At 33.9% G+C, this 19530-nt stretch overlaps 1 protein-coding gene across 2 annotated transcripts in view; it reads right to left on the reverse strand.

Moving 5' to 3' along the window:
* LOC145247513 (organic cation transporter protein-like) overlaps positions 1-19218 on the reverse strand; it is a 128699-nt gene extending 109481 nt beyond the window's left edge. Inside the window, exon 1 of one of the 2 annotated variants that reach the window (XM_080109329.1) lies at positions 18519-19218. In XM_080109329.1, the coding sequence (XP_079965455.1) occupies positions 18519-18661 (143 nt within the window). In that variant the 5' untranslated portion in view covers positions 18662-19218. Of the gene's footprint in view, positions 1-14915; positions 15144-18518 lie in introns of those variants that run through there. The other variant, XM_080109328.1, reaches the window with a different exon arrangement.
* Positions 19219-19530: the final 312 nt, after the last annotated feature.

The following is a 19530-nucleotide window of genomic DNA, read 5'->3' on the forward strand; positions in this document are numbered from 1 at the left end:
ATCAATGTTACGCGAGTTGATTGGTCGATCGAAATGAAGATCACACCCTTACCCGACCACACTACCAGAACAAATAGCAGCGCAGAGCTGTTTTTCAGCAGATTTGAGGGGTTAGTTCCGGAACTCGAGGGCGCAGTTTAATCAGTTAACTCGAGAGATTTTTTCGGCAGAGAGTGAGAGTTCATTAGTGAATTCGATTGAATTTAGTTCGAAAATTTAAGAATGAACTTGACCTCGCGTAAGCAGAACGATTCCGCATAAAATATTCGGAGTTCCGCGAAATATCAGAAAGCAGTTTTGTCAAAGAAGTTTAGAGAATTTTTCAGCAGAGAGTGAGAGTTCATCGATGTATTCGGTGGAATTCAGTTCGAAAATTCGGAGGCGGGCTTGATCTCGTGAAAGCAGAACGGTTGCCCAAAAGTATTCGGAGTTCCGTGAAATAGCCTAGCTCGAAACAGCAAAAATATACCCCGACATTAAAAAAACATTTAAAAAGACTGAATGCGTCTATATAAAAAAAAAAAACTCCCGAAAGCAAAAAGAAAGAAAAGATTAAGTATGAAAAAAAAAGAAAGAAAAAAAAAAACTCCCGAAAGCAAAAAGAAAGAAAAGATTAAGTATGAAAAAAAAAGAAAGAAAAAAAAAAAAACTCCCGAAAGCAAAAAGAAAGAAAAGATTAAGTATGAAAAAAAAAGAAAGAAAAAAAAAAACTCCCGAAAGCAAAAAGAAAGAAAAGATTAAGTATGAAAAAAAAAAAAAGAAAGAAAAAAAAAAACGGGAAAGGAAATTAAATGTTGATGTCACTAAAACTTTCTTTTCTTCTTTTCTTGTTCTGTTGACAATTATGTTTTTATTTCTGTTGATTGTTTCACAGACCTGAACTCTGACTTCATAAATAACGGTCTGTTTCCTTAGTTTGCCTTCACCGCTCTAACAGACTTCTGTTTGTTTTGCTTTGTTTTTCTTTCTCTCTATATCTGAGAGTATGACGCATCGACCCGTTGTGCAAAATTCTGTTAACAACGACAGCGTTGCTAGCACGGAACAATCATTTGGATTTGCCTGGGTACGTTTAGAGACGTATTGTCAAAACTGCTATTCAGCCTTATTTCGCATGCATCGCACACACAACCACACTGCAAAACACTTTTAGTCTGAGACAAATACGGTTATCGCCCCTTATTTCCAGCAGTTGCATGTTTCAGCCATACGTGGCGATATGAACTTCATTTTTCCTCTTCCGTCTCTCTCTCTCTCTCTCTCTCTCTCTCTCTCTCTCTCTCTCTTTGGTTTTCTTATTTCTTCGTGGCACGCAGCTGTGATGGACGTGCCCAACGCGCTCAAAGTCTTTTTTACATACACAAACCGACTCAGTAATGAAACGAACTGCGGCATACTGATACAGCCTTATAGAGTTAAGCTAAACTTTACAGATCATGAACAAACGAATTCTACACTTCCCGAATTTACTTTTAAACAAAAATTAAACAAAATATGTTAATCTCAGTCCACATATAATAGCAGAGACACACAAACGCACACATACACAACACACACATGGTTTTATACATTTTCCACAAAAAAGGTATTGTCTGTATAAAAAAATGTATAAATATTATTTACTTGTTTTAAATGAAGTCTACGGTTAAATGAGGTCTACGGTTGTAAATAAATTACCTCAGTTTCTATTTTCAGAGACACAATTCACACCACTTTCAGTTTGAGACATATACGGTTGTCGCCCTTATTTCCAGCAGTTGCATGTTTCAGTCGATAGGTGGCGATATCAACTTTCTCTTCCATCTCTCTCTTTATATCTCTCTCTCTTTCTTTTTCCCGTGACACAGACAAGAATGGACTACACTAACGCACTCCGAGTTTGGTTACACACGCAAACCGATTCGGTAATGGAATAATATTTGCGTATCGAATGGCCTTACAGAGGTAAGCTAAACTTTGCAAAAATCATGAACAGCGAACTATACAATCAATGAATCACCTTTGTAACCACATTAAACAAAATATGCTATTCTCAGTCCGCACACGATCACAGAGATCAACAATGCACACGTACGCACACACACCTGGTCGTATGTATTTTTCACAAAAAAGTTATTGTCTGTATAAAAATGTATAAATGTTCTTTACTTCTTCCTTACTTTTTTTAAATAAAGTCTATTATTGTAAATAAATCGCCTCAGTATCTATTTTCATTGATTTATATTGTTGAACACGCAATTTTACCGCAACATACGTACAACATGTTCCTTTCCCCTTAACCCAACGACGTGGAGTCCGATCGAGGAACATTTTTGTGGGTGTAACCATACGGCGAAATACTTCTTATAACGACATTTTCATTGCATTAATCGTAATAATGATTCCACTTTGTATGGATGCAAAAAACCGTAATGCTGGCGTCAGAACTCCAGTCTTGAACTGATTTTATTTGCTATTAAATTGTGCACTCTCCAGCACACTACGAAGGTCATTGTGTACATTAGTCCTGCAATCTAGATACAACATTTCACTTGGACAATTTTAGCCCTCAATAAAGAAATGATATGCGGCTTCAGTTTACTACGGAAATGTTTGTGGCCCGAGTCAAATTCTGCACCTTGTATTATTCTCACAGTGCATTTATCTTGAAGATTTTGCTTTCAAGCCATAATGTAATTGAGGATGTAACTGCTTTGACAGTGGATAGATAGGCGGCTTTCTTATAACCGATCGTGTTCTTGCGACCTTTGTTGGTTATAATTTGTTGCGGAGAATAGATTTCCTTAATATCGTTATCCGCCAATACTTTGTGTCATGCGATGCGCAAAACATTTACACGTATTATTTCCTTGGTTCAGCTGTCTGTTGTGATTTGTGGCTCAGCAAAAGTCGATATCTTGTCATTTCGTGTATCGTCTGCTAACTCCTTGTCTAGTAGTTCTCTGTTCTTTTCCTTTCTCTTTTTTTTTGGGGGGGGCGACAAAACGAATGCTCTATTAGGTCTGGTTGCACTCGATAACCCGTAACATATAGCTCGATGAATGAGGTACACATACATATTCTTTCTATGTTTCGTTCTCTCTTTCTCTCATTCTTTCTCTCTCTTTCTCTCTTTCTACCTCTGAAGCTACGAAGGGACACATATTTTAAATCTCTTATTCAAATTCCTAATGTCTAAAACTTGCCCACCAGTAAATCTGCATTTTTATTATGACTGAACTTATGCATTCATACCTGAAAGTTTCATCTTTCTGTTGCAGATACTGACGGTGTGAGACTCTAAAAAAACAACCCCTGTCATGGACGTACGCCAGGGATGCATGATAGAATTCCTGATACCCCGAGAAGAGTCTATCTAGTACATAAATAACCATTTTCTGTTAAATGTTCCTAACCTGATTGACAATAATTCAACACCCCTCAAGAGAGGAAGTACGGACTCGACAAAATCTTATTACATCATTATATATATATATATATATATATATATATATATATATATATATATATATAAGCGAAAGAAAATTAAAACTGTAAGTTGAACTTTACGATCAAAATTTATTGTTCGACTGAATACTCTGAAAAACAATTTAAAAAGTCCTTATTCCGCGGAGTTTCAATGAATGCTATTCTTGTTATTCTTCTCATCAGAGGACATAAAGAAATCAGCAAATTATATTTGTAGCAATGTTAGAATTTGCTAGTAAAATCATTAAGTGAAACCGCAATTTATTGTAGTTAGAAATTGTCAAATAAAAAAGTGAAAAACAATGTTGGATATGTAAAAGAATATATATATATAAAAACAAACCGCGCATAATATTGCAGCTTGCATGAAAATCCTCTCAAATCTAATCTGAAATTGATCCGAAATGCAAAATAGTTCTTTAGAGAGAATGGATTCCAAAATAAGTCCAGCGTGACGATGCGTATAATCCTATTGGAAAGCCTTCAAAAAAGCTGAAATAAGGAAAATTGTTTTTTCCTGACAGTGCAGTAGCCCAAATATATATAGTATATATGGTAACTTCCTTTAGTCTTGACACACTACTGATACATACTGTAAGGCTGCCTGAATTATTTTGAAAAGAATTGCACAATCTCCTGCCCATCTCTCCTGGGTCAGCGTTGTAAAATATGAGTCGCAAGTGGAGGTTCAGGACGACAAGAAACACGGTCGAGATAAGCGAAAAGCACATATAGCGCTTAGAATTCCCAACTGGTTACCCATCTCATACTAACGAGGCTCAACGTTGCTTAAATTAGCAGCAGATTCGTTGGTCTGCACATCGAGTGGACCCTCAACTTATCGCTCTCTGAAAGCGTAAAGGAATGGACAAGAACGCCGTTTTTACTGAACAAATAATGTGTTCGAGGAAGATAAGCCATTTTTTCGATGCCCATGCTGGAATTTTTTCAAGAAATATTAAGATGCGAGGAAAATTATCTTCACCTTACAACAAGCCATGTAATCCTCGTTCTCCTGATTTTGTTCATGAGTTCTCATTTCACATGAGCGATGTTTCTGACAAAGGGAGAAGAAAATGCTGTCATTATCGCTCGAAAATTTTGTATGAGTAGTAATTGGGGGGGGGTCATGAGTTATTCTTTCTTTCTACCTTTACTCTTACTTCTGTTGACATGTTACTAATAAGGGGTTGGAGCTAAACATTTTTTAACTGGGTTGGTGTTATTCGTCTGATAGTCAGGGAACTGAACCTTGGTGTAACTCCCAACGAGGCTGTACTAGCAACAGGTGCAAAATACAGTGACTGCTGCACTGCCATTTGGTGAATGGAGTCTGGAATATGCAGTATCTTTTGATGTGGTCTCGATGCAATATTAGTGGGAACTACTTCGGCCTTTTCTTACAAAACAAATCTTCCAATCTTCATCTTTCTTTCTACCCTACGCCCTTCTATAATTATAACAGAGCGCATGTGAGCGCGTACGAAAATATCAGCAGCAGTCGAAGGATGGAGGGCAAGTGACTGTATTAGCAGCAGGTCCAGGGTTTTAACGCGTATGCAAATTAGCAAGTGTGACCGAGCTTGCACGTGAAGACAAAGAAAAAATGACACCTTTTGATCGACGAGAAAAAAGTCGATACCGAAGGAAACGGGCGTGTAAAGTGAAGGCGAGAATAGGTTGACTGTGGCTAGCGTGCGGTCGGAAAAAAGAGAACTGCGAGCCATGTTAGATGGACATGGGACAAAAGCGAGAGACTTAACGGTAATAAACGTATTATGTTAAAAAGGAAAAAACGCCGACCCGGATTTTAATTTATTTTTGTTTGTTTGTAGCTGCGACCGTACTCACCTTACATAATCAATTCTGCTGACCTTTTTCACAAAACTTCCCTACCTCACCATGAACAGTAAAATCAATTTTAGAATGATTAAACCCAGAGCCCCAACCAGCAACCCTTGTTACTAAGTATCCTTTTTCAACATCAGGGGCCTACGTTTTAACCTTCCACAGGTTGAAATCCAATTACGAGAGACCAAACTTGACCTGTTGTTCCTTTGCGAAACCGGCATTGGCTTAACTATTTCATCGATTTCTAGATCAAAGATTATTCTAACTTAACCTCCAAACCTGATCTTCATGACTACCATAGTTATGAAATATGTGACTACATTAAAGATCGCTTCCGTTGCGGAAAGGTCATTTCCAAACAAGATCCAAAATTACTTTACATGTGCTTCCAAGTAGCATTTATACACAGCACTGCTTTCCCACGGTCCCAGCAACGATGGTTTCACTATCTTTGAAAGTATCGCAAGTCAAATTGATCAAATTCTGACTGCCCATCCTTCGGCCAACATCCTCAACTTTGAATGGTTGGTCTATTCTAATAATGCGCATTATGAAAGGAGGTTCTGTTATGATTTCTCCCAAGTCTATGATCTAACCCAGATTGTTGACGAACTCACCCGCGTTCCCGATGCCAATGACTAATTTGCAAGCCTTCTGGATGTTTTCCTGACCTCGTGCACTGAATCATACGTTACGTCTCAACTAGAGTCTTCTTTTTCTTGTCTCAATTATATATACACTAATCCTTTATATATATATATATATATATATATATATATATATATATATATATATATATATATATATATATATATAAATTCGTAATCTTGTCTGTTAGTTTGTTTGTGCGCTTGTTTGTATGTTGTTCACAATTTGATTAGTATATATAAAAGGTTGAATACTTTTCTAATTAATTTTCATACTGAAAACTTACTTGCATAATTTTATTCCATTTATTTGAATATATATATATAGTATGATTCTTGCAAAATATACGCTCAAGAGGTAACCTCGTTTGCATATTACATTAAGGAAAATCGATTTTACTCAATATCTGTATGTTAATTACTGTTTATGCCGAGATAATTGTTTTAAGTGTTCTATTTAAGATTGTTATTTAAAGTTGATTTATATTGATAATATATTTAATTTAATTTATTTTGAATTATTATTACCGACATCGTTTTTGTTTTTAGAAAACAGTGTGAAGTTATTTCTCCTCGACGCCACCTGTTGGATCGAATACAATATTTCCTTTCGAAAAATCTTTAAACTGCGGAAAATTACGTTTAAGACGTATTAGAAAGTGCCTTTATGAAAAAAAAAAAGCCAGTAAAATGGCTTTAAGAAAAAAAGTGCTTTTACAAAAATAGCCAGTGAAAGAAATTCCAATTTTTCTTAAACTGCTCACTAAATTATACCTCTGCTGAAAAATCCTTTTTCTTCAACATTTGTAAACTTTTGTAACTGCAGCAAATTAGGTGCGCGACTTGCGAAAACTTCAAGACAAAAATGGATTTCCTTTCACTAGCATTTTTTTTTTTTTTTGTAAAAGCACTTTCTAATATGTATAAAACGTAATTTGTCGCAGTTGCTCAATATCCGGAGAATAGCTTTTTGTATCCCTTCTGCCAAAATATCTGTTGTTGTTGTTTGGGGGGGGCGATTACGTTTTCATCTGTTCTTTTATTTTGGAAATTGTTGTGGGGGTATCGACATTGCCCACGATGAAAGTGATCAATATCCTTAGTATAGCAGATGTGTTCCAAACGGAACTTAATATATATATATATATATATATATATATATATATGTGTGTATGTGTGTGTATTTTTATTTATTTATTATTTTTAAAACAGTAATCTACGTACACGCGTGTTTCAAGGTCATTACCTCTCATCAGCGTAGTTTAACTGTTTCTAGGGATCGAACCTCAGACCATGTTTACCACAGTCCGGTGCCTTAACCGTTAGGCCATAATCCCTAGATTGATTATACTGTTTATTTTTATCGCTTATAAATTTAGATTTTGTTATTGTTGTTATTTTTCAAGCGATACATACGGTTAATATTGGCTCCGCCTCGGAGCTCATTTTTTTTTATTTACTTTAGAAAGTCGCCCTTTTTAATTTGGACGTATATATAACATTTTTATTTATTTATTATTTTTAAAACAGTAATCTACGTACACGCGTGTTTCAAGGTCATTACCTCTCATCAGCGTAGTTTAACTGTTTCTAAGGATCGAACCTCAGACCATGTTTACCACCGTCCGGTGCCTTAACCGTTAGGCCATAATCCCTAGATTAATTATACTGTTTATTTTTATCGCTTATAAATTTAGATTTTGTTGTTGTTTTTTTTCAAGTGATACATACGGTTAATATTGGCTCCGCCTCGGAGCTCATTTTTTTATTTACTTTAGAAAGTCGCCCTTTTTAATTTGGACGTAAATATAACATTTTTATTTATTTATTATTTTTAAAACAGTAATATATATACATATACTGTGAGAGTATCTGCGCGTTGAATGTTTTGTGACAAACGTTGCACAATCTTCAACCGCAACTCTCCTGAATGGCCGTTTAGCGGTTCAGGACAGCTGGAAACAATACCGAGGTAAGTGGAGAGCACATGCCTAGAATTTCCAAAGGTCACCCTACTGGTACTGACCAGGCCCAACGTTGCTTAACTCCGGTTATCTGATGAGAACCGGTGTGCCAACGTGATTATGACACATATATATATATATATATATATATATATATATATATATATTTGTAACTCGGCGTTGTTTGATATTGAATAAAGATAACTATAATCTACTTTTTCACTCTGCTAATTGTTTTCTTTTGTGTTTAAATAAACCCCTTCTTATTTACCCGCTCTGATATACGTACTTGAAGATTTTAGAGAGTTATGTCCATATTAATCTCTAAGAGGCGCGGCACGTATATATTCAGCACATAGAGGATGGACGATTAAGTAAATGCTTGACTACTCTGTATCCACTATATTAGTCCTCGCGCGAAAGCGCAGGACATAAAATGTTTTAAATAATAATAATAATAGAATAACAATAACAAAGTCTTTCGCTAGCGAGGACTACTATTGAGCGTAACCAGTTATACAGTCCTTTTGAAATTTTCATCTCTATTTTTTTCGTTATCTACTGAGTATTTTTTATGAAATCTATATGAAATATGTTTCTTATTAAATTGTAAAGATGTTCTATTCTGAAAGAAATTAATCTAAAAAAGTTATTTTTAAGTTTTTATTTAAAAAAATTCAGATTTTCTCATTATTCAGACATGTATGACAAAGAGAGAGTTGCAAAAAAGAGTTGTGGAGTGAGGAGAATTACAAACTGAAACAGAGAGAATATTCAGACCTGTAATAATACAAAGAGGGGGTGGCAAAAATGAGTTGTGGTGTGAGGAGAAATACAATCTACAATAGAGAGTAGGAGAGTTTTTATAAATACATAAAAAATCGCATTCATCTTTTTTTAAATCCAAATTAATAAATTAAATAAAATATAATCTTAAAAAGATAGGATACAAGTTAGAAAAGCATTTCATCCAAGGCATGAAAATTGTTAAACAAAATGTTTTTACTATAGGCTTTAAAAATAAAGGTACAAGATTCAATTTAAAATGCATTTATCTTCAAAGTGCACTTTTATACATTTTACAAAGTAAGGTATTAAATTTGCGTACCTTACTTTGTAAAATTTATAAAAGTACACTTTGAAGATAAATAAATTTCAAATTGAATCTTGTACCTTTATTTTTAAAGCCTATAGTAAAAACATTTTGTTTAACAATTTTCATGCCTTGGATGAAATGCTTTTCTAACTTATAAACATATGTTCAAATACAATGAAAACAAAATGATACGGAAAAAATGGCGCTTATAAAATAACATTTATTCTTTCTAATACTTAAAATTCGCTTTAAATTTGTTTCTATGATAATATTGATATGTGCAACAAATTCCGCGCATGATAAGTGCAGGTGTGTTGGTATAAGTTTAGGGGAGATATCTTACATACCATGTAATGTGTGCTTGTAACCGCTGCACGTTAGCGAGGCGTTTTGATAGCAACTAGACCGAAGGAAAGAAGTAGTGTCTGGTAAAATATCGTAAAATAACGGCCAGTCCAGTAGAAAAAGACACTGCGGCACTTTTTGTAACATGGATAATGGTACCCTCTATGATGACTAAAGGGGAGATAATTGGTGTCTGTCTTTGTAAAGATGGGAATAGGGTGAGTAATATTAATATTTATATTCAATATTCAAAATCACTTCCATTGTTCGGAGAATTTTATATATGGGATAAAAAATTTTATCAAAATAGGATATATTCGAAGTTTTAAGATTGATTCGAACACTTATGTTAAATGGATACTTTGAAATCTGGAACCGCTTGCTCTGTCATCCGCGGAAAGTTTTACACAGAAGATTAAACTTGCGTAAAAATAGGATATATTGAAAGTTATAAACCCTTTCCATTGTCATTAATAAATTTTACATAGGAAAACATTTTTAGATTTTATGTACATTCTCTAACCTTCCTTTTAGCGGGAACGCACAAGCATCATAAAAATATACACACAGGCAAACAGACTTTTGCTATATATATATATATATATATATATAGAGAGAGAGAGAGAGAGAGAGAGAGAGAAATATATATTATTTTCTCTATTTTGTCGAAATACTATTTCCATTATTTTCATCATATATATATATATATATATATATATATATATATATATATATATATATATAAAGCTCAACGTCTTTGTGTATCTGTCCGTACACGAATAGATTCAAATCACAAATTTAACCTTTTCAAATCACAAATTTTAAATTCCTATATTATGATTTATTTGCTCTATCTAGTATATTGAGCAATTTTATTTAGCTGGGATAATCTTATATAAAATATTACATCCAATAATATTTTGTAAGACCGATAATCATTGGATTTGCACACCAGTAGATTTATTGTATTTCATTATTCTGAATTATATATATATATATATATATATATATATATATATATATATATATACATAGTAATTTATAAAATATATAAACTGACCACATACAACGATCGAAAAAGTTTCAAGGATCTAAAATTGGTATGATAAAGTCATCCTTCACCAACGGGGGTTGTACCTTAGGGGGAACCCTATGCACGCTCGCGCTGTTTTACGTAGAGCTATCAATAATCCAACATGGAGGGGAGGAGGTTTTGACAGATGACAGCACTCATCCCCACCAACGGGAGAGAAGCTTCAGTGGGGTTACTTATAACTGAAAACCCTGCGCATGCTCACATCGTTTGAGTTACGCTCGTAGAGTTATCAAATATGATATGATTACCCCATATGAGTGGGAAAAGTTTTGACGGGTTACACCGCTCACCTTTACCAACGAGGTGGGGGCTCCAGGGATATTACATATAAATGAGAACCCTATGCACGCTCACACCGTTTGACGTAGAGCTATCAAGCTTGCCATGATAAGCCCACGATGAGAAGGGTGAGGTTTTTACAGGAAACATCGCTCACTCACACCAACAGCACGAATAGTCGATTAAACCTGTTTACATGGACAACTATACATTTATAGATAAAACAAAGTTATTTTAAACAGTTTATATGCATACAGACGTGACTTAAAGGCTAAGGAACAAGGCTGAAGAGTCGTATGTTTTGGTTTGTAGCTGATGACACCCAAGTCATATTTTTTTTATTCTTAATACTAGCGGGGGTACCCGGCGTTGCCCGAGTGTTTGTTTCCGGGACGGAGGGGGGGGGTTAAAAAATGTTATGGTAGGTAAGTAGGAAGGATCAAACCCGGAGTCATGAGTAAAAGTAGGAAAATAAAGTGTGAAAAAAAAAAAAAAAAAACATCTGCAACGTTAACAGTTCGGCCACCAAGAAAAGTCCATTCCAGTTGTTAAGAAAAAAAAAAAAAAACGACTACAGTAGGTCGGCGCGAACGTGAAAATATAATGTGAATTGTCCAGCACGCTAACCACTACGCCACAGAGCACTGCAGCATAGTTTAGTGATTTTAAATAACTTCACATGAAAGAACTACGAAGCCAAACCGGTGTTCTCTTCTCAACTGTTCCTTGTGAACGATCCCCAAACGGTGTTAAGTGGTGGCAGGGGGAGGAGGAATTTATTAGAGAGAAAATATTTTACCACTTCCATTGATCTTAACCGATTTTGGCCGTGACTTCTCAGCAGAAAAAGTATAGAAATCTAAGATTATCGAGGAATTTGAGAAATAATAAGCCTATAACACACCTCAGATATTGTTCTGCCGTTTGTGCATATAATATTTGCATGAAATATCTTGATTTTTAATCCTATTAAGGTAACAATCAGACGGGAAAAAATGAGTTCATTTTATTTATATAGAGAAGATCACTACTATACATAAGATACAACATAATAACCGATAGACAATTACCTCTATTATAATGATAAATACGTAATCTGCATGAATCGAAATATCATTTAAGCGTATTTCATGACCAAGCAATGTCGGACAGTCTGCCTGGTTTTAGGTAGTTGGAAGTAGTTGCTTGTCTAGCCGCGCTAGCGAAAAAGTACTGTATGTTGATGACTGTAATACTCTTATCTTCAATTGAGCATATTGTGAAGTGATAAACAAATGGCCATTAACGTATTAAGCGATGATCTTTGCGTAAACAAATGGAACTTAGGCGTTTGTACAATGTTTGAAGATTGTTAATATACATGCCCATCATAGCAGCAGCCGAGTAGCGTAACGATTAGAATCGCCGACTGTCGTCAAGTTTCAATCCTGGCTTCAGGTAGTAGCTTGTCTTGCCGCGCTGGTGAGATGTGATACAGCGAAACAGTACTTTATGTGGATGATATATATATATATATATATATATATATATATATATATATATATATATATATATATATATATATCCGAGCAAACAGTTAATAAAACATGTTAAAAAACACTTTGAAATGAGTTAAAAACATATTTAATCTGAAAAGGAAACACTAGATAAGTGGATAGTTTATATATATATATATATATATATATATATATATATATATATATATATATATATATATAGTGTTATAATGGAATAATTCCAGGAGGAAATCCGGGTATGAGAGCTCAATGTGGTAAACAGAGCAATAACATAAAAATATAACACGGAAATTACATAATTGTCGATGCAATAATTTATTTCAACCTTATGGTATTTTCAAGCATCTAAACTAGACAATTACATTGTTGATACATATATTTCATTATTCTGAATTATCTATCTATATATATATATATATATATATAATTCAGAATAATGAAATACAATAAATCTACTGGTGTGCAAATCCAATGATTATCGGTTTTACAAAATATTATTGGATGTAATATTTTATATAAGACTATCCCAGCTAAATAAAATTGCTCAATATACTAGATAGAGCAAATAAATAATAATTTAGGGATTTAAAATTTGTGATTTGAAAATTTCCAAATGATGTATATATATATATATATATATATATATATATATATATATATATATATATATATATATATATATATATATATATATGAGATGACACTTCTTATTAAACACACTATACGGATTTTTTATCTACATAGTTGAAATTTGGTATACAGGGTATTCAGACATATGGAAAACTTTTTAATCAGTTTTCATCTTGAAAAAAGTGATGCTTAAGGACCAAAATCGAAAAATTCGCACTTGGGGGTATTAACACAAATGTTTAGTACTCTAACCACTACGCCATAAATCCTTGTGTAAGGATCCGTGGCGCAGTGGTTAGAGTACTTTAAAAAATCAATTGTAAAAAGTGATAGTCTCCTGAACGTAGAAGGTTCAATCCCCAGTGTGGGCGACCGAAAAAATACAATTGCGAATTACTTAGGACCTCTATCCAGTCATGGCTGACGGAACAAGACCACGCTGCCTCCGTGAAGTAAATAAAGGGTTCCGCTCGAAATTCACTCCAAATTCTCAAGTTCCACAGAAACATTCCCGAGTTCGACAAGATACACCTTAAGAAGGTCGGAGGTCACATCGACCGAAACGTTGTGAAAATGACACTTAAGATGAGAACAGTAGTTCGATGAATCCAAATAATACGAATAACCAATCCTCGTCTCAAAAATTCAGAAACGTCAGCGCACATGTTAAAGAATGGCGTTCTGAATAATCTATCTATCAATGAATCTATCTATCTATCTATCAACTATCTATCTAAGTAACACTGTTATTATTTCAGCATTATCCATAAACTGCACAAGTACCAATGTGAAAAATAGGAAGAAAAAAATAAAATTCATCAAATTGTTAGGTGATAGTATAGAATAGTAAAAATGATCCATAAGAATAACTTTCTAAATTATAACGTTATTATTTCAGCACGGTCCGTATATTGTACAAGCACGAATGTAAAAACAAATAAGAATGAAAAATAAACGTAATACGTTATAGTCTGAGTGTAAAAGGAAATATGGTTCTTCATTGAATGACCAAAGGCCAAAAATTACTCGAAACAGAGGTAAATGAGATGGATGGATTGTCAGTTGAATTATGAAAAATATTATGAGACGATTTTAAATGATTCAATGTATGAACAAAATTGGATTATTTATGGGGTCGATTTATAATAAGTATTTGTCGACATTCATGTTTTAGTATGCAGTGTTAAATATATCTTGGCATGATCATCCCAGGAAGCAGCAACTTTATGGCAACCTACCTGCCATATCTACTACAATCAGGGAGGTACGTTACGATATATACAGAGGAGCAAGCAAAAATTGTTGAGAAATTGCTGTGAACTCCACGGCATGGCCGTACAAGCATAGAACGACCTAGATTCACGTACATCCAGCAAATTGTACATGACGTCAACTGTGATCTTGAAGATCTGAGGCAGCACCTTCCTAAATGTGGAATAAGTACTAATACGCATGTTGATGACATCATGTTAAATATATTCGATCAGCAATCTGATGCTTAATCAACAAGGAAGCAGTATCCAGATAATGTGTTCTTGAAAGAAAAATATTTGTATAAATTCCACCTGGCACTAGGAATATTTATTATATCATATATATATATATATATATATATATATATATATATATATATATATATATATATATATATATATATATATATATATATTAAACAGTAACCTACGGACACGCGTGCTTCGGAGCCCTACTCCTCTTCAGCGTAGATTGACTGTAGGATTCGAACCTTGGACCTTATGTATTTCAGTCCAGCGCCCTAATCCATTCCGCTTCATTTTCGACGCATGTATAGTTGGTAAGAAACGCCTTAATTTGGTTAACATTTAATACTGACTTGAAGACGTCCATGTTGTAGCTGGCAGGAAAGAAAGCTGAAAGTATTCATTCCAGTTATTTTTAAAAGTACGTGGATGAAAATTGAAAGCAAACGAATTCAAGAAATTTAACAAGCAAACGCTTCAAGCAAACCGAACACATTTTTTGAAGTGAAAACAAAATAATTACCTGTGTTTTATATCCGGAATTATAAAAACCATAGTTCCGATTTGTAATCCGTCAAATATGGTACAAATATATACTGCATTGAGGATGAAGATTTGATAGCGCCCGCATCCGCCGATGGATTTTATGACTTCATCGTACTTCATAATTCTCTTATTTAAAAATCCAATTGAAATTTATATTACAAAATGCTGCATGGATACGTTAATTGTTGCCGTGTATATGCGTTGAGTGTTGCTGAAATTTTTATTTAAAAAATAAATAAACTGTCGACGTTAATTAAAATCGGCAGATGTTACGCATGTATACCGCTAACCGCGTATACAAAGGCATGAAGCTTACAAACATATATATATATATATATATATATATATATATATATATATATATATATATATATATATGCATGCGTGTGTGTGTGTGTGTGTCTGTTATCGGATATGCTACAATGGTTTCGATAATTCATGAATGTCTAGCTATCGATGGTATGCCATGCTTTATTGAAATAAAATAATGATCACAAACTCAGATCACGTTGTGTCAATATATCAATATAGTGGTACCACTAATATACGTACGTACGTATGTCACGGTTTCCAGATTATAAATTATTCGATCGGGAGATCCTATTTATTAAAAAGGAGGATAGAAGGTGATAACACATTACGAATATTAAATTAGTATACAGATACGCCAATTTAATATTCGTAATATGTGATCACCTTCTTTATTACTCACAGATGGCGAAATTTAAAAACAATTAAAATAATTTTTAAAAAAATCTTTATGACACTTGGATCATACTTGAAACTAATACACCTTCTTTGGCTTCTAGCAAGGATTCAAAGGTAGTATCTGTTCTGTCTAAACTTGGTATAATGATATCCTGAGATTTCCGTTCGCGCCGAGCGTCCATACAATGAAAATATGTCAAAGGCTCCTATAAAGATATTGTAGACAAACCGTAATAACCAGATATAGTCTGACACTACATTAACCAGATTACTTAGATAAATACTTTTCCAGATGTAACAAAAGGGCTACAATAATATTGCGGGGTTTATATATCCGCTGAACGTTCAGTGAATGCTCAACAGCAATAAAATACATATGAAAGATGCCGTTGTGGAATTTCCACAGGTCTCGCTAGTATGTATAAATCTTTTAGTGTATACGTAAGCTGTTAGCAATGTAAAATACCGGCATTTTAAAGTGGCATGACCTATCAACAAAAACATACGCGAAAGAAATCTTATTAATATTATAAATATTCGTAAATCTATTTATTTTTTCAAAATCATTCACATGTACACATCAGCAAATATGAGCTTACTGCCTTTGGTAATCTCGAGAATAAACGTTTCTTTTTCAATAAGAAAACAAATAAAACGAATGCTGTAAAAATACCGTATTTCCATATTTACTGATTTATATGTTTGTTTGGAGCTTGGTCGATACTGAGGAACCTATTAGGTTGGATATATATTTTTTATACTTTTGTAAGAGGGAGATCCCGGCTGTAGCAACAATACTCCATGTATCGACGAATGGTGTTATTGTACAGATATAAGATACTATCAGGTATGAGTAATTTTCTAGCATGGTATAGAGATCCCATCTTATTTGCAGCAGCCTTGACATGTATTTGTTTCAACTCATGTTGCCTGCGAGTGTCAATCTGAGGAGTTTGAACGATGAGCTCTCAAACAAGATACTATTCGTTATGGCAATCAGTGATTGAGAATGTTTTTTTTTTTTGTAATTGTTAAAGAAAGAAGCTTAGTCATTGTGTTAAGTGTTCCTATTTACTTCCCCCCCCCACGAGGGCAGTTAGACACAAGGTCAGTTTTTAATGTGGGAAAACCAGCCCCCAAAGTTATTCTGGATAAGAACAAAAATAAAAATTTTATGTCATGAAGGACTTCTCCTCCACTAACTGAAGACAGAAAAGGTTAAGTGCAACATGAAAACAGATACTACACTGTGGTCTTGGCCCGAAGACCAAGATTTTACCATTCCTTTACAGACCATTCTATGACAGATTTGAAGTCGTTTTCTAAGCTTTTTGCTTTCACAATTTACGTCGATAAACACCTGATAAAAATCAACAGCGTTCTGTGATATTACCGGCTTCTGTATAACTTGGAAAGCTGTATTTTATGTATGTAACGGATGTTTATATTCTGTATGTATATTATTGTTTTTTTGTTGTTTTTTTTTTACATAAGCATCACCACTTATCAAGGCCCATAGGCCACTCGAGAACGAGCGTTAAAGAGTGTACAATAGTGGACAATATAGTAATCGTTAATAATGGAAATTCAGTGAATGCGTTAACTTAAGTGGAACGGCTCATCAAGAACTTGTTTATGTTAGACTTGAAGACAACCATATTGTAGTCGAGTGGGAAGCAGGCAAACGGAAGACTGTAATTCTAAGAAAGAAACTTCGTTCATGGAATCTACGTTTAGATTTTGGCACAAGTAAAGAGTGAGCGAAATTATTGATAGTGCTTTCAGCTAGACGAGTGTTTCTCGTGAAAGTTTAACGATGGGGGACCATAGATTGGAGCTCAGACTAGTACTTGTCCTGAAAAAAAAACATAAAGGAGAGACAGACTCGCAACATCTCTTCTGTGAGGAAGAGTTTGCAGGGAAGAGAAATCACGCAGATGTGACGTTGTCGGTGGCAGCCCAAATCTTATTGACGCATAACTTGTGTTGTAATGCTGACACGAAACGATGACGCAGATGTATTGGCAATATGTTTACGGACAGGGAGAGACAATTAATTGTACAAACAAATGCTTGTACATTACGAAGAGATGGAGACAAGTTCTTTGATGGATAGCGAAGAGAGTGTATATCATAGCGGTTTATATAATAGACCGTCTGTGCATTTAAGATGTCGAGTGATGATGGTATGTTCAATAGTTGTAGAAAGTCCATATAAAACAGTTCATTTTAACCGACAAATAAAAACGAAGATCTTGTTCAAAGACGACATGACACGATAGTTATATTTATACATAACAACATTTATTCTCTGGTTCCGGTCGGACATCTTTAGAGATAACAACGTTCTGTTAACATTTTTATATCTTGGAATACGCCGCTTCCTAGCGTCATAAGAGAGACTAACTCTTCTCCTGAACTATCTGACGTCTCTTCAACTTCCTTCTTTCAGCTAACTAACTTGTCTGTATACATTAAAGCTAATCTTTGTGCTTACGTCATTTGGCTACAACAAAAACAACAATAATTAAAAAACTGATTAAGCAACAAAAAAAACTCACCGTATTTTAACTTTCATGAGAAAGTATTTTTTTTTACTGAAAAGAAAAGCATTAATGAAAAACACGTTTACGTTATAATTAACCCAGTAAATGAAAGAGTTCAATTTAATTTTCTGAGACATTTCTGTTTTCCATGGAAGTCACCATTTATTAAGACATCATAGCCACTCGAGGATAAGGGTTAATGAGTACAAGGAGAGGCAAAAAAACAAATAAATTCAAGAAATCCAACATGCAAACGTGTTATACACCTCGTACAATGCTTCAAGAAAACTCTAACATTGTTTTCAAATGAAGAAAAAAATAATTACCTGTGTTTTATATCCGGAATTATAAAAACCATAGTTCCGATTTGTAATCCGTCAAATATAGTGCAAATATATAATAAATTGAGGATGTGGATTTGATAGCGTCCGCATCCGCCGATGGACTTTATGACTTCATCGTACTTCATGATTCTCTTATTTGAAAATCCAATTAAAAATTTATATTGAAAAAAGTAGTTTATGGATTGGACTTTCGACTTATAGATGTTACTGCATGCATATACTGTTGCTGTATATATCCGTTAATTGTTGTATATATACATATATATATATGTATATATATATATATATATATATATATATACGTAAGAAGACGTAAGAGTATATATGCGTTAAGTATTGTTGTATGTATGCACTAACTACTGCTGTATAAATCTATTAACTGCTTATATATGTATGTATATATATGTGTGTGTATATATATAAGCGTTAACTGTTGATGTATGTAAATGTTAACTGTTGCTGTATGTATCTGTTAATTTTTGTTATATATATGTGTGTGTGTGTGTGTGTGTTTGTGTGTATGTATGTTAACTGTTGCTGTATGCATATGTATGTATATGTACATCAACTGTTGCTGTGTGTATACACTAACTGCTGCTTTACGTATACGGTAATTGTTGTTGCATTTCTATGCTAACTTGTGCTGCATATTTATATGTGCTACTTAAAAAATTTTCAAATGAATAATGCAATGTGTTCACAATTTTGCAATCTGATAGGCTGCGATGAAAATTCTTGCGCATGTCTGGCAAATGTATTTCGGGTTACATTTTCTCAGAAGAAAATAGCGACCTCTAATATCAGATTTACATTTTTTATTCGTTGACTAAATTAGCGCTAATTAATATTATTGCTCATTATATGCATACTAGACTACCAGTGACCCGTTGGGTCAGTATGTTATATTAGCTATGGAATTCACGTATGACCCTGACACTTGTGACGTAAAGAAAATAGTGTTTTTTGACATAACAGAAACATTTCTATGAAAGTA

Source organism: Euprymna scolopes, chromosome 25 (assembly GCF_053919585.1).
Source record: "Euprymna scolopes isolate OS-2025 chromosome 25, ASM5391958v1, whole genome shotgun sequence".
NCBI lineage: Eukaryota > Metazoa > Mollusca > Cephalopoda > Sepiida > Sepiolidae > Euprymna > Euprymna scolopes.